The 21,636-nt window shown below is 52.6% G+C and overlaps 1 protein-coding gene across 2 annotated transcripts in view; it reads left to right on the top strand.

The window, feature by feature from the left end:
- Nucleotides 1-18,811, top strand: part of STPG1 (sperm tail PG-rich repeat containing 1) — a 54,922-nt gene extending 36,111 nt beyond the window's left edge. For both annotated transcript variants that reach the window (XM_030324207.1, XM_030324209.1), the window contains 4 exons: nucleotides 1,625-1,733; nucleotides 6,365-6,530; nucleotides 15,377-15,567; nucleotides 17,518-18,811. In XM_030324207.1, the coding sequence (XP_030180067.1) occupies nucleotides 1,625-1,733; nucleotides 6,365-6,530; nucleotides 15,377-15,567; nucleotides 17,518-17,594 (543 nt within the window). In that variant the 3' untranslated portion in view covers nucleotides 17,595-18,811. The remainder of the gene's footprint in view (nucleotides 1-1,624; nucleotides 1,734-6,364; nucleotides 6,531-15,376; nucleotides 15,568-17,517) is intronic.
- The last annotated feature ends 2,825 nt before the right edge of the window (nucleotides 18,812-21,636 follow it).

Genomic DNA, 21,636 nt, shown 5'->3' with positions numbered 1-21,636 from the left:
AAACAGGTGCAGTTTCGTTCATATTCTCTTCCTCCCCCATCCCTACTTCCAGCATTAGGATTACGTTATCCACAGTACACGTGCATTTTCTACTCCACTGTATCTTGGATTTTTTGCCCCCTGGTAATACAATAAACCTGTTTCATTTTTTCTTTTCCCCCCAACCTGCTAGTGGAGTGGACTGTTTTCCTCGTCTAATGGTGAAATCTTCCAGTGACACACACTCAGGGTAGACAAAAATGCTCCCTTTTTCAGTTGTTTTTCTGTCTGGGTGAGGAATAAGGCCGAGATCGTGTTTTGTCTACAGGAGGCTTTTTTCAGACCCGGAGAACAATGGTTGAGTCAACTGGCTAGAGGCAGAAATGCGCTAATCCTGTTAGCCACACGGTGCAGTGAGGTCTGTCGGGGCCTCTCTTCCCCTCTGCTTACCACGATACCCCCACCTCTCTATTCGGCTCCTTTTTCGTGGTACCGTGTGATTACTTCCTCTCCAGGCAGCCTGGCTCCTGGCCCTCTGTCCAGTAATTAGCCTCTCCACCCGATGTTTTTGTTTGTCCTCCCTGCATGCATTCTAGCCATTAGGACCCCGGGAAAAGCTAAATTCCTCCGCCTTTGTAAACACAAAATCAAAATGCCATCTGCATTTCTCGTGAAACATTTTTTTGGCAAAGGAGTATCTCGGAAAATCAAACCATCGGGGCCCCAGCACATAGTTTCACTTGTTCAGTAAATAGGCCCGGTCATGGCATATCCGATTTTTATTGCACCTTTATCTAATGAATACAGGGGACTGACTGCCAATTGGCATTTAAAATATTTATGATTCACGTATCACAGAAGAATGATCTCAGTGTTCTTCCCCCCCCCCCCCCCCGTTATTTTTAGAGTGCTGTGCACACTGTATATTGCATGGGTCAGTCAAAATGCTTGATTTCTGGTCGGTCCAGAAAAGTCAGGACAAGGGAGCGTTGTAAATCTGATCGTAATCTTAAATTACATGACGCCCTGGTGTGCCCCAAATCCTGCGTTTATAGAAGGGCTGTTTGAACAGTACGGAATCAGGGTGGAGATATGTAGGACTAAGTGTATTGAAAGGAACGAAAGGCACAGAAAAAATTATGAAAATAACGTGCATGTGTGGTGTCACAGACTTACAGAAAAATCCCCGTCCTATAGACGAAGTCTGTCACCAGCATAAACTCCATCGAGTAGAGCAGGGATTATCGGGGCTGCTTTACAGGTGAGAAAACCCAAGTTCAGAGAAATTGAACACCTCGTGCAGAATCATGCCCCGTGTGGGGCAGACGCGGGCCTGGCAGCCAGGTCTTCGGGTTCTCTTCCAGGCACGGTCCTCTGCACCATGTTGGGTGACCAGACATCTGAGGGTGGTCACAAACTCGCGGACCGCTCTAGCTGAGGCGACGGAAAAGGCACTGGGACCTTTTCCATTCACGTCAGTTCATTTTGTGAGGACAGGCTTAAATCAGTTTTTTTTTTTCTTTTTCTTTCTTTTTTTTTTTTTTTTTTTTTTTACCCCAGTGTGCCCCTTGTCTGGGCTTGATGACAAAGAGAAAGAAAGGGAAGGCATTGGGCACACCATGCTTGTTTTCTCCCCTGTCCCCAGGCCTCTGTCTCTTGCTGCAAGCAAAGAAACAACGTCTGTGCCCGAGCCGGGTTTATGTCCAAAACCCAGAGAGGATTTTTCACTATCACTGACACAGGACCTGCCCCAGGTAAGCAGTCACCTTGCACTGGCCTTGACCTAAGGGTTAATGGACCAGATCTGCTCCGCAGGGCACCACTGCTCCGGAGGGAGTCTCTTCGGAAGGAGTTAGGCTTTGGGGGAAAGGGGATGTTGAGCAGGTGTTGAACAAAAAGGAGCAGGCTGGGGAGAAGGCGGGGTCTCCCCCTTCCGGGGAGAAGGGCTGCTCCGGAAATGACCCCCAGAGCAGCTTCGCTGGCCTCCCCTTTCAGGACCGGGCGCAGCTTCCCTGGGCAGCCAACTGGGGAAGCGGCTTCTCGCCTCAGAAGTGTGCACGCTCACATCCCCCAGGTGCCATCCCGGGCCAATGGGCCCTCAATGCACTGAGTGTCCAGATCCTTCCTTTCCTCCTGAGCCCAGAGCTGACTTCATCAACTAGTCACTGACCGATGGACAGTAGCTCCGTTTACTGAGCACCTACTCGGTGCTAAGTATTTTCTGTGCAGCCCTCACACACCTGTCTTCCTCGTGGGCCCGCATTTCAGGTGAGGAGAGGGGGCTCCGAGAGTGGACGTGACCTGCTTGGTGTCACGCAGCTAACACATGGCAGGCCTAAGTCCAGAGGTGTCTGACTGAGGAGGCTGCTGCCCCTGTGAGCCCCTCGTGACTTCTGGAACTGCCCCAAGAAGGGGCCTGCAGGCGTCTTCCTCCCTGGGCTGGGAGAGGTCTGTTCGCTCAGACCCGCTCCCCACTTCCAGCCTCAGCCAGAGGTTTCCAGAGAGAGGTCTGGTGATGCTGCCACTGGTATTCCGGGAGCCCTTGTCACCTGCCCGCTGGGTCCTGAAGACGCCCCCCCCCCCCGCCCCGCCCCGAGGGAGCCGTGAGCCCCAGAGCTGAGGGGAGGAACAGGGAGGAGGGGGGTGTGGATAAAGTTGCAGCACACTTCAGATTTCACCAAATCCAGATTAAAGCTGAGAAGATCAGTCCGAAGCTGAATAACAAAACCAGCCCTAATTAGGAGGCTAAGCCCCGCTAAAGCTCCCGGCCTTGCATCATCACAGGCAAAGCCCCACCTTGTTTGTTTATACAGAACAAAGCCGGGCAGCCCTGGAGTTTGGCCAGAGGCCCTGCCAGCGAATCGCGCCCCCCCCCCCCAGGTGGGCACCTTCTCAGGCAGCCGCATGAGCCCACAACCCAGCAGGAGAGGGAGAGGTGGGCACCAATGTCTGTGAAGCTCCTACCGGGTGCCACAGGTTCTCCATTTCTCAGCCGATGATGTCCAGATGCCGCGGGGTGTTCGGCCAGCATGCCGTCACGTGCTCAGAAGGTGTGAGCCACTGCGATCATCGACCCCCGTTTTATAGACAAAAAACGACACCTCGAAAGCAGGCCCAGGGGCCCATCGGTGATCTGAATCCAGGCCCATCCCGATTGACACCTGCTGCCTCAGAAACCTGCTGGGGGGAGCTGCCCTCCTGGGAGAAACAATCAGCCCTGACCTCTCAGAAATAACTCTGGTTGTTTCTTCTTCCCCCGCTGGGGGAAAACAGATGCGGAGCTGTGACTGGCGGCCCGGCCCGGCCGGGCCCCTGTCCCAGCAGCTCTGAGGGCCCCTACCTCAGGGGCGGAGGGCCAGGACCCGCCCGCCTTCAATTCTGAGCCAAATGCTCACCTCCACACGTTTGCTGCTTGGGTTTTCTAAAGTTTACATCTGCCAAGCTCATCAGGAATGTCCTCCTCTCTCTTTTTCCTCAAAATAGAAGAAGCTTCTTACAGTTAAGGGAAACACCTGTGTTAAAGTGTCACTTGAAAAACGGGGGTTGCAGAATCGAATCTGCACAGTGGGCTCAGCAGCACGTGGTTTTCCAACCACACTCCGGAAAAGACCACAAGGAAATGCACCAGAGCTTATACTGGGTTCTCTCTGGGCCGTAAGATCACGGGCGCCTGTTTTTTTCTTGCTTCTGCTTTTCAGCATTTGATAATCAAGCGTTGCTTTAACCTTTCTGTGGGAGGGGAAAACATATTTTATACAACATATATACAAATGTATACATATTTACACATGAATGAGAGAAAAATAAACCTAATACGAGAGATATATCCCAATATTATAAAGGCTGCAAACTGGACATTTACTTAAAAAAATTTTTTTTAATGTTTGTTTATTCTTGAGAGAGAGACAGAGACAGAGCATTAGCGGGGCAGGGGCAGAGAGAGACACGCACAGAATCTGAAACAGGCTTCAGGCTCCGAGCTGTCAGCACAGAGCCCGACGCGGGGCTTGAACTCACAAACTGTGAGATCATGACCTGAGTTGAAGTTGGACGCTCAACCCACTGAGCCACTCAGGCGCCCTGATGGTTCAACTTTTAATGTTTATTTTTTGAGAGAGAGAGAGAGAGCAAGTTCAAGTTGGGCAGGGCAGATAGAGGAGACACAGAATGTGAAGCAGGCTCCAGGCTCTGAGCGGTCAGCACAGAGCCCACCGCGGGGCTTGAACTCATGAACTGTGAGATCATGACCTGAGCCGAAGCCGGACGCTCAACTGACTGAGCCACCCAGGCGCCCCTAATGTTTATTTTGAGAGAGAGAGAGAGAGAGAGAGAGAGAGAGAGAGAGAACAGGGGAGGGCCAGAGAGAGTGAGGGAGACAGAATCTGAAGCAACTTTTTTAAAACTTTAGCATATATTGGGAACATCTTTTCACACTATTAAAAACACCTTCTAAGAATATCATTTTTTGAAATGGCTGTTTGGTATTCCATCCCATGGCGTACCATAAGTTAAGGAACAAATGGCCTCTTACTGGAAATTTCGGTTGTTTTAAACCGATCACCAATATAAGTAGAGAGGCAGCAAACATCCTTGTAGCTCACAGCTTGTGTAAAATCAAGAGTATTTCCTTATATTAATTACTTAAAGTGGAATTGCTAAGTCAGAAGCATGTAGAATAGTTAAGGTTTTTTTTTTTTTTTATACATTGGTGGCCAAATTGTTCTTCAGCAGAAGGATTAGTTTCCTCCTGCTGCTGTGAGGTAACTGTTTTTCCTCACCTTTGCCACCACTGGGTATTATCATTTAAATAAAATCTTTCTAATACGTACCATATTGTTTTCAGTACTTTTGCAATGGAAAAGTACATTTTTATTGAAAACAAAGTCAACTTCACCATGTTTAGAAAATTTGAAATATTTTTCCCGCCCATAGTGTAATTGTAATTGCTAATTACACTAATGTAATCGCTTCCACTTTTCTGGGTTCCCATCTGTTTTTTTTTTAAGGTTTATTTTTGAGAGAGAGAGAGAGCAGAGGCAGAGAGAGAGGATCCCTGAAGCAGGCTCCTTGCTTACGGCAGCGAGCCCGACGCAGGGCTCGAACCCATGAACCGTGAGATCATGACCTGAGTTGAATTCCGACACGACACTCGACTGACTGAGCCACCCAGGTGTCCCCCACCTATTTTTATCCAGATGTATCCATTTGTACCTAGACATCATCATAGTATGGGAAATTTTAGGCATTATTTTGCTTTTTTTCACTCACCTTTATTTTTCCAAAACATTGCCGTGTGGCTTCTGGTCTCCCTATTTGTTATGTCCAGGCTCACATTCTACCGGGTCGGGCTGCTGTTCCCACGACAGTACCCCTGGCCTTGGACATTCAGGCCACTTAGCTCTTCTCACACTGCAGTTACTGCTGTTACGTGAGTCTCTACACTTAGAGCTTTTCCTGCATGTTGAATAATTCCCTTAATTTCTGAGTAGTGGGTCCAGATGTCCTCAAGGCTTTCGTTCTGCACCGCTGCTTTGCATTTGAAAAACACCTGCACCCACCGGCAGAGCTTCTGACAATTTAGGGGAGACTGCCTTTACTTCCCCCTGGCCCGGGTCATTCTCTTCCTCCTTGAAGCAAGTTAATTTTATTCTCTCTTGAAGCAGGGCATAGTGGGAAAGCACGGACTTTGGAGACAGGTGGCTCTGGGCCCACGTAGTAGGTGCTCAATAAATATTTGTTGATTGCATAATAGTTACTAAACAACGACTATACTCCTGGAACTAAAATATTACTGTTGTTGGAAGAATTATTCTTACCTTATAGCAGAGGAAACTGGGCCTACTTCCTAGTTAGATGAAATGTGGGGGGCAAATTATTCACTATCTCTGAGTCTTCATTTCCTCCTTTTTGGAATGGAGGTGACAATTACCCATGTAGCTGGGCTTCTGTGAGGATTCAATGAGCTAAGTATGTGATGCACATGGCCCATGTTCTCCAAAGGGTATTATTTTTTGGGGCGCCTGGGTGGCTCAGTATGTTAAGCATCCGACTTCAGCTCAGGTCACAATCTCACGCTCCGTGAGTTCGAGCCCCGCATCAGGCTCTGTGCTGACAGCTCGGAGCCTGGAGCCTGCTTCAGATTCTGTGTCTTCCTCTCTCTGCCCCTCCCCCGCTCAAGCTCTGTCTCTCTCTGTCTCAAAAATAAATGAAAACATTTAAAATAAATAAAAAATAAAGGGTATTATTTTTCAGGCAGCCCTCCCATTTGACCATCTTGGAGTGATACCACCTTATAGTCATTAAATGTATTTTTAGGTGTAACGTACTGCTTTTTATTTATGTGGGACGAGTTCCTTACTCTGTTTTAAAATGTCTTTCTTCTTAGGGCATTATAATATCAACGAATCCCTCGTGAAGCAGTCACCAAAGGTATTGACGTCTTGTTTTAAATCAAAAACTGGACGTGGATTAAAACTGACATCAACGGGCCCGGGACCTGCTTATTACAACCCCAATGACCACATCAAAATTCTGAAAAAGGCTCCTTTCCCGTGAGTCCTGATTATTCTGATCTTTCTTTTGAAAGGCGGTTCTGGGAAAGGACCCAACAGGAGCAGAAAAGGAAGGGGTGTCACTGCTTGGCAGAACATGGCGCCAGGTCACTCACTCTCCAGGGGCCCTTGTGACATAGTAGGTGCTCAGGAAATACTTGCTGAATGCATGATATTTATTGAGCAACTACTATGCACCAGGAACTTAGCATCCTATTCAACCATCGTAGTACCCCGGTTACAAGAATTATTATTCTTACTTCATAGCTAGGCTTCAGGGCAGCTAAGGAGCTGCCCAAGTCCACACAGCTAACTTGAAATGCCGCTAGGAATCAGGCTCAGGACTGTCTGGATCTTTCCGCATTCCTCATGATGTTGTGTTTATCCTGGTGCTGACATTATTCTATATTTTTTTAAAAAAATTTTTGATGCTTATTTATTTTTGAGAGAGAGAGAGACAAAGTATGAGCGGGAGAGGGGCAGAGAGACAGAGAGGGGGATACACAGAATTGGAAGTAGGATCCAGGCTCTGAGCTGTCAGCACAGAGCCTGACGCGGGGCTCGAACTCACGAACCACGAGATCATGACCTGAGCCAAAGTTGGACGCTCATCCAACTGAGCCACCCAGGTGCCCCGACATGATTCTACTTTTATAACATAAAATCTCTACTGGGGTAGCAGGATATACAGCAGCACGGGGCCGTTCGAGTTTTGCACTGATAAGCTGAAAGTCCGGACTTTGGAGTTGGTCAGACCTGCTGGATTTGAACTTCAGCTATGCTGTTTTCATGCTGCGTGACCTTGGCCATGGTACTAAGCCCTCTGAACCTCCAAGGCCTCATCTGTGAAGCAAAGTGGGGACAGTCCATGCCTCATAGTGTCGCTTTCAGATTTTATAATATATGTTTGGCATGTAGCAGGTGCAGAAGGTGACAATATTCACACAAATTTAAAAAGTGAAGACCAGGATTTGTGTTAACATGTTTAATATCCGGTGCATTTAATATTACTTTCACCTAACAGGTTCAAAGGCTCACAGGGCTTACTTATTCCTCAGATGGTTCTAGAACTTCTGGAACTAACTGCCAGGTCAGTCTGCCTGTCGCCATCTGAGGCCTCACCCGGGTATAGTGCTATGCAGGCAGGATTGGCCACTGGGTGGGCTGACCTGCAGAAGACCCCTCCAAAGAGGTCAGGCAGGTGGTCAGGCTCATACCCACAGTGGGTCAGACGTCCAGGCAACCCGGGAGACTGACAACATTGGGCATATACTCTGATCATCAGTCCAGGACAAGGAGATGGGGTGGGGGGAGAGGAGCAGGAGATGAACCTTCCGTGCCGGACTTAGGATCTGGAGAAGGGATCCAGACCTCAGATGGAATCCACTAGAGAAGTCCCTTCTGCCCTTCGGTTCTTGGGTTCTGCAGGTTGACCCTTCACAGGCTCCAGGGCTCAAAACCGGGGCAGGATAGTCTCCAGGAACACGCTTTCTCTGAACACCAGGGACTTACCGCCTCCGGGCTGGCTCAGGGCACCCCTGCACACCTTCCCTTACTGTCCCGACGAAGAGAGTGGGTAAGAGGACAGGCTTCGGAGTCAGCAGACCTGGGCGTGAGTCACGGCTCTGTCCCTTTCTTCTCTCCGAGCCTGTCTCCCTGTTATGAAGCGGGGATAAGAGTCTCGTCTCGTAGGGCTTCTGTGAGAGTTAGACGAGAAATGTTATCGTTAGAGCTGCTGCTGTTCCGTATCCTATAGGCATATGAGCGTACAGGGGACGGCTGTTGCTTGGCGCGAGCCGCTCAGGCTCCTAGCTCGAATCTGGAAGCTTCTTTGAGGAAATGGTGAGAAGGAGAGTGGAGAATACTCAGCGTTGAACCGCTTGCCCCAGAGAAGTGCCGCGTGGCCTTTGCTGAAGTTTGAACGAGCGGTTCGGGATAATTCCCATCTCACGGCATTTGCGTCTGTTAGTCAACAGGCCCTGTAGGTTTCTGGGTCTGTGCCGGAGGCCGTGGGGGTGCTCGGGTGAACAGGGCACTGTACACGCCTTTAGCTAGGCTCACCTGGGAACAACTCCAGAGCAAGGCAGAGGAGGGGTAGCAGAATGCTGGAGCATATGGCCCCAAGGTTGTGTGGCCACACAGATCCCGAGAGCAGTCTTTCCAGCAGGTGCAGTGCGGTGGTGCTGGTGTGTCTGGGGGTGTCTGGGGATCACTGGCTCTCTGTGGGGCTTTGCGAGTGACAGATCTTTGGTTAATAAGTCTAGGAAGCACTGCATATGAACCCTGTACCTCTGGGAGCATCACTGTGTGCATGGCCTAATTAAAGGCTCTGAGATGTCCCGACGTAAAACAACAACAACAACAACAAAAAAAAAAACCCAAAAACCCTACTAAACCCAGTGTCTCTTAAACTTGGGTTCACCCTGGTGAGTAGATAGACCCCCCACTTGGGTTCACCCTGGTGAGTGGATGGTGCCCTGGGCAGGACATTTGGTTAACAGCCCCTATGGTCTAGGTGGCTCTCAGCACCTCCCTCGGCCTTCGTTTCATCATGCGGGAAAAGAGGGGAAGTCTCTTCATTTCCAACACTCCATGACCCTGTGCTTGCTCACCATGGCATTTAGGAGAGCATATTGGGGGCAGTGAACGTAGAACCAGCCTGGACTCCCAAAGGAGGCCCAAAATATATAAACATTAAAAAATGAAATTTTTTAATGTTTGTTTATTTTTGACAGAGAGAGAGAGAGAGAGAGAGTGTGTGCAAGTGGGGGTGGGGCAGAGAGGTAGAGAGGGAGACACAGAATCCGAAGCGGCTCCAGGCTCTGAGCTGTCAGCACAGAGCACGAGGCAGGACTCGAACTCATGAACCACGAGATCGTGACCTGAGCCGAAGTTGGATGCTTACCCACCTGAGCCACCCAGGCACCCCCAAAATATATAAATTTTTAATTGACATGGAAAGGATGAAGCTGACAATCTGTAATTGTATTTAAAAAACAAAAAGATGGGGCACCTGGGTGGCTCAGTCGGTTGAGCACCGGCTTCAGCTCAGGTCACGATCTCGCGGTCCGTGAGTTCGAGCCCCGCGTCGGGCTCTGGGCTGACAGCTCGGAGCCTGGAGCCTGTTTCGGATTCTGTGTCTCCCTCTCTCTCTGACCCTCCCCCATTCATGCTCTGTCTCTGTCTCAAAAATAAATAAACGTTAAAAAAAAAAAAAAAAAAGATACAACTCAAGTGTGCTTTGGGTTAGCCTAAATAAACATCCATCTGCTTGTGTTGAATAATGAAGAAACGGGTTAATATAAGGAAAAGATACAGCTGGATGTCGTGGTATGAATCCAGACTCCTGTCTCTCAAACTGGTGTTCTGCTTCCTCTCCTGTGTCCCTGGAGGGAAGAGAGGGACAGGAGCTGGGGCCCACCTGCTGGGATCCTCAGGGCCCTGAGAAGGTCTGCGTTGCTTCCTCCCCATCTCTGTGTGACTTCGTTGGGACTTTATCCGCGCTAAGCCTGAGCACATTTAGCTCTCCGGGGCTGCGTGGGGCATCTGAGAAACCTCGCATGTTTCTTTTGGGCAAACACAGGCGTCACACCCATGTGACGTGATGTGAGGCCTGTCCTTATTTGTCTACGATTGCGAACACTTGGCTCCCTATCTGGAGGGGAGGGTCGGCTGTGCTTTCTTGAGGACGCAGAATCGGGAGATGTTACTTATCCCTACAGTTGTTAGTCCCGTGTTCCCCACCAACAAAAGCGAAGCCCAGGGAGGGGAGGGTTGGGTGATGTCCTGGGAATGGTCGGGAGCCCGGCAGGGGGCGAGGCATGGGCCTGTCTTGTCTCCACTCCCCTGGCCCGGCCTGCAGAGCTGAGAATGGGCTGCGGAGGCAATGTGGCCTGGTGGAGAGCACAGGCTCCAAGTCAGGCCAGCGCCGAGCCTCCCGACTTGCCAGCTCTGGGGGCCTGGGGGCGGGGAGGGGGTCACCTCACTCCCAGGAATTCAAATTCAACCCTGCAGATCGTGAAATGAATATAATGTGCTTGCAAGGCTAAAATAACTCACATAACTCACTGGGTCTGGCACACGGTAAGCTTTCCATACATGTAACTTGCGTTTTTATTGAGGTCTGTGAGCGGGTCCTCTGCGCTCACCTGGTGCTTCTTGGGTGGCCCTCGGAGGACAGATGCTGTGCTAAGGGCTGGCAGGGTGTTAGGATGACCGTTTCTGGGCTCCCTAGCTGAAGAACAGGGCACAGGTGTCTCTTTGCCGTGGCCACCTTGCCGACTCAAAGCTAAGGGCATTTATCAGCTCCCGGGGGGGGGGGGGTCTTTAGGAGAGAAGAGAAGTGTCACAGTGATGGCTCGGTGAATCAGGGTGAGTCAGGAGAAGGGCTATTTTGGAGATCAAAACGGTCCCTCCCGGGTGCTGTCGTCAGCAACGAGGGGAAACGCCCACTGACATCTTCCTAACCCTTGATCTACTTCCTGGAATTTTTAAGCCACTGGTTTTGCACAGACACGCTGTCCTGCCACAGCCAGAGCTGAAGAATCAAACCCTGTTGGCCCCGCTCCAATCTGGGTAATTACGATGACCCACCTAACGTTCCCCTGGGATTTTCAATTAGGTATGGGATGCTTCTTCCCAAGCGGCTGTAATCTGTCACCCTCTACCCTGTTAAACAGAGAGTGCATTCCACCCCAGAGGCAACCAGCTGCCCTTTAATGATGAGAAAAAATTGCCCCTTTATCCCTCCCCGACCCTGGGAATCCCCGAGGCAGAGTGAATCGTGCCGGTGCCTGGGAGTGTCCCGAGGGGTCTCGGATGCCTTCCCCCAGTGACCTGCTGAGTCCTCTGCGACATTCATTATTCTCGGGCGATTTGCAAACAGCTCACATTGGAAGCTGCAAACATACTTAATCCAGTTGTGGCCAACTCAGAGCCTTTGATAGATGTTTTCTTTCTATGGGGCAGGACCCAGTTGGCTTTTATAACTGAGCAATGAGGCTCATAAAAGCTCCGGTCACAATGCACTGAGGGCTGGCCTGGGTTTGATCCAGCCGGACCTTTGTGATCTGCCCAGCCCCACCTCGCCATGGAGGGAGCAGCCCTGGACGATGATAAAACTGTCAGGTGGGGCTCAGATGTCTGGGCTCCTCTACTTGGTGCAACCTCTCTGTTTTCCCTACAGTTCAGCAAATGTCCTGGGAGTAGGGAGGGGGCCTCAGAGATGAGTCACACGCAGTCCCCTGCCATAAAGAGCTGGGCACATAAGGAGCGTAGGAAACCCAGCACGTTCTGTGCGGAGAAAAGAAGAATGGCTAGAACATCGCGAGGGCTCAGCCACACCGAGCTAAGAGCATTGACGGATGTCCCTTAGTGCCATCCCGGCGCCCCTGCAGGGCGCTAACTACTGTCACGTAGAATACAGATGAAGCTGGTGGGGCAGGGAGTGGCATGCTGCCTCCAGATCCCGTGCTCCTCTGTGGAGCCACAGGAAGAGAGGTGGGGGAGGGGGAGGGGGAGGGGGAGGGCAGTGGCCACAGAAGTTTCCCAGAAGGACATGAGAAGGGAAGAATGATCAGAGTTTGCAGGGACAGTAGGTGCTCCTGGCAGAAGGAATAGCACGGGCCAAGGCGTGGAGTGGCTGAAGACTGAATCTGTGTTGGGTGTTTCTGGAAGGTCAAATGGGAGCAAGGGGCCTAAGGGATTAGGCTGGATTAGGAGTTTTTCCTTCGGCTTCTCTCGGGGTCTCTGAGGGTGGATGGCCAGAAGCAGGTGAACAGCCTAGAAGTCCTGGGTGAGTTGAGGGCTGAAGGCAGTCTGGGAGGCTCGGCCTCTGCCTCCCTGTCCCAATTCCTGCCACGTGCAGCCACAGCTCGTGCCTTGTCCGTGCCTTTGCCCCTCCTGTTTCCTCTGCTAGAAATGCCCCCTCCCCCACCTCTTCTACCTGAAGAATTCCCTGCTTACTTTTCAGGGCAAAGGTTATCTCTTCTAGGGTAGATTTCTGGGTTCACTTAGTGGGAATCTCTCTCTCAGTGCAGTGTTTTTACCTCTATTCTAACATTTCATGCTTAAAAAAAACCACATACTAATACAAGTAAAGGAAGCACCAGTTAAACTTCATAACAATCCTGGATGGAAGGTATTATTATCCCCCACTTTACAGATGAAGAAACTGAGCCTCAGGGAGGCTAGGAGACGTCTCTAAGGACACACAGCTGGTGAGTGGGGAAGTGCAGATTCAAACCCAAGTTTGGGTGCAAAGCCTGTACTTCCTTAAGTTGTCACCAGTCACGACTGTCGCTAGCCGTGAATTGTCAATCCCTTGGGAGCATTCAGGGTCTGTGTCTTAGCACAGAGTGCCTGGCACAGAGCTGCACACGTGGCTGGCACTCTTTATTTATTTTTTAAGTTTATTGATGTACTTTGAGACAGAGGGAGAGAGAGAGAGAGTATGGGAGGGGCAGAGAGAGACAGGGAGACAGAGAGAAAACCAAGTGGGCTCCATGCTGCCAGCACAGAGCCCGAGGCGGGGCTCGAACCCACGAACTGTGAGATCATGACCAGAGGTGAAACCAAGAGTCGGACACTTAACCGACTGAGCCACCCAGGTGCCCCTGGCACTCTTTAAAGGTCCGGGCAGCTGAGCTGTCACAGCTGAGCCTCTCCTGGGCACGCTGACGGAGTGGAGGGCACGGGACCGCTCTAACCCCTCTGGCCAAGAATCCTGATGAGACACGGGCCCAGCCTCCTACAGGCTGTTCCTGGTTAGGAACGTACATACCTCATGGCCTTCTCGAAGATCAGGGCGAGGGCGTGAGCCAGACCGATGGGGTGACCTCATGCAATGGTTGGCTCGTTCCAGCTGCGGCGGTGAGGAATCCAGCCTGTCTCTCAGGGATGCCAGTGACACACTCATCCAATTTCTGGGGGTGCTTTGAAGGGGCGACAGAAGCCAGAACAAGGAGAAGCCAGCTTTTATCTCCGAGGGGAGAAGTGGTTGATCACACACTATAACCAGTTCGCCCATGTCAGCTGGAGGGGAAGAAAGAGGCAATGTTTTCTCTCCTTTTTCTGTGGGCACCTTTGTTCTAAATATAAGTATCCACGCCAGCTGTTCCTCCATTATTAGATGTGAGCCTCCGGCAGATTTACCATGACTTTCAGGGGCCTCCCCTGGCCGGCTGGCCTGCCTCAGGTGAGTCTGTGGGGGGTGGGGGTGGGGGGGGACCCTGGTGTCTCTTTCCTGAGGCTGGTTCGTCCTCTAAGACCAAGCAGGAGGCAGTGGCTTCCAGGAGCATCATGATAACAGTGGCCACTTTTATTGAGCACTTACTGTGGGCTCTGCTCGGTCCTTCCATACCTTTCCTCCATTCTTGACCTCCCTTATAAAGAGAGGGTGCGATTTCTCCCTCCTGCAGGCATAGAGAGGTCCAGGGGCTTGTCTGAGGTCCCACAGCCAGTAAGTGGGATGACAGGAATTCAGACGCAGGTCTGCGTGACTCTAAAACTCAAAGAGTCCCCTCTGCCACGATGCCTTCCCCAAATTGCTAGGCCCCAGAGACTCAAGTTCTGGTGTTGTCGTTACCGCTCATTTGCTCGGTGACTTTGGGTGACATACTTTCTCTCTCTGAGTGCCAGTTTCTTTAGCACAATAAGGAGGGTGGATAAGACATCTCTAGGTCCCCTCTAGCTCTCCAAGTTTGTTTTTTTTTTAATTTTTTTTAACGTTTTTTTTTAATTTATTTTTGAGACAGAGAGAGACAGAGCATGAACGGGGGAGGGGCAGAGAGAGAGGGAGACACAGAATCGGAAGCAGGCTCCAGGCTCTGAGCCATCAGCCCAGAGCCCGACGCGGGGCTCGAACTCACGGACCAAGAGATCGTGACCTGAGCTGAAGTCGGACGCTTAACCGACTGAGCCACCCAGGCGCCCCTACTCTCCAAGTTTTAAAATGCCCTTGCTTCCAGGGCGCCTGGGTGGCTCAGTCGGTCAAGCGTCCGGCTTCGGCTCAGGCCGTGATCTCGCAACTTGTGAGTTCGAGCTCCGAGTCGGGCTCTGTGCTGACAGCTCAGAGCCTGGAGCCTGCTTTGATTTCTGCGTCTCTCTCTTTCTCTCTCTCTGACCCTCCCCCACTCACGCTCTGTGTGTGTGTCTCTCTCTCAAGAACAAACATTAAAAAAAAAACCTTTTTTTTTTTTTTTTTTTTAAATGCCCTTGCTTCCAAAGGTGTCAGCAAAAGGTAAGTGTTGTGCAGAGGTCTCTTGATTTCCACTCCCACGTCCTGCCTTGCCAGGAAGATAGTAGGATTCGGCATGCCCGTGCTGGAATGGTCTCTTGAGATCTACTAGTCTTGGGATGGCAAATCCTTGGAACTCAGGATGCCTCGTCCCACTTCCCGGCCATGGCAGATATCACAAGTGGATCACCCATGCTCTTTCCTTAGAGCCCACGCGAGGCCGGAGTTCTCTACACGGAGCCCCAGCCGGGCGCCACCAGGTGATCAGAATTGGCACGTGTCTGCCCTCTCTGGTTAGTTCAACGACATCATCTGCAACACCGCGTGCCACGCTCTCACTGTGCTGGGCGCTGCCCCGACTTCTGTGTTACAGATGCCTCATCCCATTGAACCCTGGCGGTAAGCCTATGAGGAAAGTGCTGTGAGAACCGCCACTGTGCAGAAGAGAACACTGAGGTCCGGGGGCCCCCGGCTCCCCGGCAGTGGAGCCACGGCCCTGCCCAGCCGCCCCGACGACTCGGTGCTGGGCAGGTCTTGGCCACGTCTAAAAACAACCGTTTCCCCAGCAGACTGCCTGAGCACCGTCTTCACATTTTGTCTCTTTTTGAAGGAGAAACCCCCTCCTGAACTTCTCTGCCCAGCCTTCGCCCCTGCCCCCGAAGCCGCCTCTTCCGGGCCCCGGTCAGTACGAGATCGTGGACTACGAGGGGCCCCCCAGACACTTCACCTCCAGCGCATCGTTTGCGTCCAACACCAGCCGGTGGACAGCAGCCCCGTCCCAGCCAGGCCTGCCCGGCCCAGGTCAGAGGATTGTTTTAAATGATTGTAAAAACCAAATCTGGAAGTGTTTGTCATTCCTGGGCCATCAAATGTCACTGATTTATGGGATGTTTGCCAAGAAGGTTACAGAGGTTAGAGTCGATCCGGAAGACTTTTAGGCCTGCGCTTTTGGAGTATGAAAGGATTTTCTTTAAGGTGAAAGGACTCTTGGAGTTAATCCCGTCCAGGGGTTCACAACCAATGACCGTGAATGTCCGAGAGGCTCGGAGATGGGATCCGGACCCCCAGAGGGGTCTGTGACCCTGAGACTGCCTGCAGATTTGGAGCATGAAGACATTATTGTTATTGTCATTATTACTATTATTTTGGAGAAAGGGGCCATAGCACTTTGTCAGATGGGTCAACAATTTCACCATTCTTGAAAGTACTTAAATCACTGGCCTGATCTGGCAGAGTCACCTTGTAGCTGGGGAAGACCTGGAGAGCACGTTGTGCACTGAGCCACAGTGAGAGAGCGGCAGGGCAGAGCGCCACGCCGTTTCCCCTCTGTGCCCTGTTGTCGTGAAACAAGCCGGGGACTGTTCACTGGAGCTTCTCCCGTGAGCTGTCGGGTTCCGAGCCCTCTTTGCAGATGGCTGAAGCCGTGGGACCCTGTCGCCTCTGGGACCTTCGTGAGAGCTAATAGCCCGAGGGACCTGTTGCAGCGTGTGGTCTCTAGACTCCCTGACCTCTTTGTAGCTCTCTCACAGCCCCTTAGCTCTTTGCCCCTCCCTGACATTGGCCGGAGCTGGTGGCGCTGGGGACTGGACAGCGTGTGCTGGTGGGCAGGCGGTGGGGGAGGAGGAAGGCAGAGCCGGGGTGGCTGCTAGGTCTGTCCAAATCAGTCGTCCAGGGAGCGCTGATGACGCTCCTCCCCTGGGGGACAACGGTGACTTAGCCTGGTGTTACCCCCGGAGGTGTCAGTCTGGTAGGGGAGACACCTTCCCCTCCAAACATACCGGTGAGTAAATCGTAAGGTGGACGGGACAGGGAGAGTCATCCTTATGGCTCAGCCTTGGAAATGGAACGATAACCAAGTCAAGAAGACTGCAGCGGTTTGACCTTGGGGTCACCTGGTCAGTCCAGGCAGGACCCAGCAGGGTGGGGCAAATGTACTCACGCTCCAATCAAGCAGCGGGCTCCAGAAGGCCTGGGGACCGGTGAGGAGCCTTGTCTGACCCTGTTTGGTCCAGGCATCTAGGAGCTTTTTCTGAGTGTCTGCTGCACATGGTGTGGGGCACCTGGCACACAGGTGCAGGCCACTTCCTGCTGCTGTGACCACCTGCATCTAGGTGGGTTTCCCCGGAGGACTGGCCTGGGAGTGAGCCACATGCCTGCTTGGCCTCCCGTGGGTGCGGATCTGCCTGGACCCTCGTCGGCCCAATCGGCATCAGTATGAGAGTTTCCAGTCACCCCTGTGTGGTCCTGGCAGCTGGTCTCCTACGGAAAGTGCTTGCAGTTGTCAGGGCTTTCACTTTTCTGGAAATTTCTTTTTCTTTCCTTTTTAAAACTAGGCTCCACACCCAGTGTGGGGCTTGAACTCACAACCCTGAGACCAAGAGTCACATGCTCTACCAACTGAGCCAGCCAGGCGCCCTTCTGGAAATTTCTGGACTAAAGAAAAACAAAACCCTATCAAGCTGATACCTTGCTTCTTTAAGAGTATTGTTTTACTCATTTTTTTTTTTTTTAATCAAATCTGATCGAAAACTCTTTTGTAAATGTTCTCCTGTTAGGGAGTTAAAGGCTGGAAGCCGGGGTTCAAGTCCTGCCTCGGCTGGGCCAATCCCTTCCCCTCTCTGCCTCCCCACTTGTAAGTTGCAGGGACCAGGGCAGGGGTGCCCCAACATCGCCAGCTCTGATGTAGAATGCCAGGGGCTTGGGCAACCTCTTCCCTCTTAATACCGTCTTCTTCTCTCTCTCCCCTCACAGCCACGTACAAGCCAGAATTCCCTGGAAAACAGTCCTTTCTCTACAACGAGGACAACAAATGGATCCCAGTGTTGTAGGGACCCCACACAAGCTCGGGGAGAACCCTGGCCACCAGCTGCCTCACCCAGGCTCCCCAGGACGTTCGTTCAGAGAATGCCCATCTCGTGTGTGACAGACGACGACTTGGAGGGCAGATCTGCCCCTGCCCCCCGTCCCCCGTGGCTGGCGTGGAGCTGGGAGGCTGCGTTTGTCCTTGTCTTGGACTGCCTCCTGGAGATTGGACACCCGCCTCCACTGACTCCAGTGGCTCCCTGAGCAGAAATGAGGGGTGGACAGAGCCCTCCTTGGTTACCTGCCATGCACCTGCCCGTGCTGGGACGTGCAGCCCCCCCCCGCAGATGTAAGAGGTTCCTGAAGCTCAGGCTCGAGGGAGAAGGCTGCCATTGGCAGATTCCCCATCTAGAAGCCTGACGCTGGGCCAGGGCTCGAGGTCCAGACTGTACCTGCTGGGTGGACCGCACAGGACTGCGGCCCGGGCACAACTCCCATCCTTCACCCTTGACTTCCAGGAGCCGGGAAGGCCCAGAGGTGCTTGTGACAGACTCAAGGGGGTTGCCTGGGCCCGGGCCCCCAGCTAAGCCTACGCACCTCACCTTCAGGAAGAGCATGGCCCCAGTCACCGTGGTCACTTGTGCTCGGTACCCACCTTCAGGAGAAGGCCACCACATCCGTTGAGTGGCCCGGCATTCAACAGCACACGTGGGCAGGTCGCTGCTGGAGCCAGAGGCCTGGAAACAGCATTCTGAGGGAGCAAGGGGGCAGGGAGGCACCGCTTGGTGCCTGCGGGTTCTTTCTTTTACTGGGACTTTCCTATCCCCGGGCCTGGCCTCCGTCTCCTCCCAGGCCTTCTGCTCAAGTTTGACACAGCCTTTGATGAATCTTTTCTGGCCTGCCACGTCCGTTTCCCCCGGCAAGAGGGAGAGATTCCCAAAGAACCAAGGGGGAATAGAAGAAACCACACATCCCCTCCTTTCCCAAATATTGATGTTGTCGTTCACTTCTGCAAGCGGAAGGCACTGATGCAGCCCCCTCCCCGCTCCCCACGGAGTCCAGGCCCCTCACTCCCGGGGCCCCTCCCCTGACTTTGCTCTGTGACCAGAGGGTGAGTGGCCTTCCCGTCAGAATGGCCGCTGACTGGCTCCCCCCCCCCCGTGGGGAGGGGTGGGTGAGGAAGAGGGAGGGAGAAGGATGGAATACCATATCCAATTAAACCGACTTCTTGCGTCTCGCCAAAGCTGGCCTTTTTGTGAACCCCAGATTCCCTCAAGTGCCCGCTGCGTCGGGACGGGCGGGAGGTGGCCTGGGGCACCTCGTTTAGAGCGACGCCACCTGGACCTCGAGGCGGGACGCCCCGTGCTCCCATCCTGTCAGGTCCGGAGCTCCTTCTCGAAGGTAAAGAGTCAGGTTCGAATTCCGGGGCTCAAGGTCGACACTTGCGGGGGCCGGGCAAGTGGCCCATGGGGCAAAACAGTGAGGGGCAGGGATGGGGTGTGGGAGCCGAGGCTGCTGGGCTGAAGGGGCGTCCAACACGGCTCCAGGTCACTGGTGCCAGATCGGCCCACTTTCGACACAGTCTGGGAAATATTTAAAATGCCAGATCTCCTGATTTGAGACACGGACAACCACACTGACAACTTCGAATTGCTTGCCGGGGCTAAAGGAGACTTCTGCAGGCCGTCAGTTGCCCACTTGGGTGCTAGAAGTTCTGGAAGACCCTTTCAAAGTCGTACCTTTCTTTGACCCCAGACTCTTGACAACGGGGCCAGATCCCCGCGCCTTGGTTTTTAGCAGACCGTTGGGCTAGAGGCAGCCGGCCTTGGGGTCTGGTCTCTGTGGCCCCGGGGGTCTCCGTGGGGACATGTATGGGAAAACGAGACAGGCCTCTCCTCCCTCTGGGCAGCTGGGCCGAGCACCGGCAGGTGAATACTGCCTCTCCAGAGGAGACCCCTCCAAGTGGGGTCAGGGAAGAGGGGACTCTGGGAAAAAGAGTGGCAGGGCTGCTCGTGGCCAGTGTTCTGAACTGAACAATCTGTGTTCTGTCGAAGACACAATTGGAAGTGAGGCCCTGAGCTCAGAGGGTCTGTCCTGACCATGTCTAGTCTCTCTAAAGGTGTCATTTGCTGCTCACAGCTCCATCCAGCCCAGGGATTCTCAAACCCTGGCTGTTATGATCACTTGGGAGCTGTTACAGAGATAGCCTTGCCCAGGCCCCAACCCTCAGAGCTCTGATTTAACTGATCTGAGGTAGGGTCTGGGCCTGGGCATTGGTATCTTTTTTTTCTGTTTTAATGTTTAATGTTTAATAATTTTTGAGAGAGAGTGAGAGAGAGAGAGAGTGTGCGAACAAGCAGGGGAGGGGCAGAGAGAGAGGGAGACACAGAATCTGAAGCAGGCTTCAGGCTCTAGGCTGTCGGCACAGAGCCCGACGCGGGGCTCGAATTCATCGACTGCAAGATCGTGACCTGAGTCAAAGTCAGAGGCTCAACCGACTGAGCCACCCAGGCGCCCCCTGAGCATTGGTATCTTTATTCAAGTTCTTAGTAGGGGCACCTGGCCAGCTCAGTCGGTAGAGCATGCAACTCTTGATCTCAGGGTTGCATGTTCGAGCCCCACATTGTGTGTAGGGATTATTAAAATCTTAAAGTTCTCAGCGTGATTATAATGTGTGTAGTTCGGGCTAGGATACACTGATAGCTGAATAAAGTATTTTCCAAATTTTAGTGGGCACGCATATCATTTGGATATCTCGTTAAAGGGCAGATTCTGTAGGTCTGCGGTGGGGCCTGAGAGCCTGCATTTCATTTTCTTTTTTTTTTTAATTGCGATATAATTGACCTTATCACACTGTATTCGTTTTAGGTGTAAACATTTCTAACAAGCTGTCGGGCAATGCCGATGTTGCTGGCCCGTGGACCACACTTAGGGTAGCGAGGGTCTCGTAAATACACTTAATTGCTTAACTCTGGCCATTTGTTGGCCCGTCCGCTGTTTGCCTATTTTCCCTCCTCCCTCCCTGCGCCCTCCCTCCCTCCTTTCTTCTCATTCCGTCACTTAGTCATTCATTCCCTTTCCCCCCATCACTGGCAACTTGCCATCTAGGGGAGAGCTACCAGGCAGGGGATGCCCTCCCCACCGCTGACAGCCACCTTTCCAAAGTGACTGCTGTTTGCAAAGGACTTTCCTTCACTCCTTTTCCCCCTTTTACTCTTTGGAGCAAGAGACAGTCCTAGAATGGCAGCTGTCAGGCTCAGGGGCTGCCCTTGCCCCCTGACTTCTCTGAGGGCAGGGCTGAATTTCCTCAAGCCCTGCAGGGCTCTCTTTGAGGTCCCCACGGCCTTTCTAGGCACCAGCGGCCCTGGTCTCCTCACGTGGTGGCTTTGCTGAGGAGAACTGAGCCCTGGTGGCTGCTGGCCACGTGCGGGTATGGAGCTGCCCGGCTCCCTTCCCGAACGTTGCAGCAGGCCATGCATGGGTACCGATTCCTTGTGGGTGCTAATTCGGCCAGACACTGCCGGATGACAAAGGCTTCGAGTTCAAGGCCTGTATAATTATGGCCTCTCTAGAGCAGTGGTTCTGGACCTTGACTGCACATTGTAATCACGGGGGTGGGTGGAGTGGTGCTTTAACGAGTTCTGAGGTCTGGGCCCACCCCCAGAAATTCTGATTTAAGTGCTCCAGGGTGGGGTCTGGCCGGTGGGGAGAGGGATAAAAGCCGCCCAGGTGATTCCAGGGTGCCAACCAAGGTCGAGAAGCACCACCTGCCTGCTTCCCAGCCTGCTTCTGGGAGGGGGGCGGGGAGCCGGCAGGAAGCTCTGAAGGAAGGACACGAACAGATGCTGAGCACCTCTGGCGCGCGGATGTGCCGGCACTCCGCACACACTCTGTCCTTCCATCCTCACACGTCATCCTGCTCTCACTTCTCGGGAGGTGTCAGAGCAGCGGCGAGGGTGGGAGTGGACACGGCATCTCCGGGTCCCCTGAGCGGTGCCGTGCAGGCCATATTGGTGGCTGAGGCCGAAGGAAACATCAGTGATGCTGATCCTGGCTTCAAAATTTTGG

Source organism: Lynx canadensis, chromosome C1, assembly GCF_007474595.2.
Source record: "Lynx canadensis isolate LIC74 chromosome C1, mLynCan4.pri.v2, whole genome shotgun sequence".
Taxonomy (NCBI): domain Eukaryota; kingdom Metazoa; phylum Chordata; class Mammalia; order Carnivora; family Felidae; genus Lynx; species Lynx canadensis.
This window is presented reverse-complemented; position numbering and strand designations above follow the sequence as displayed.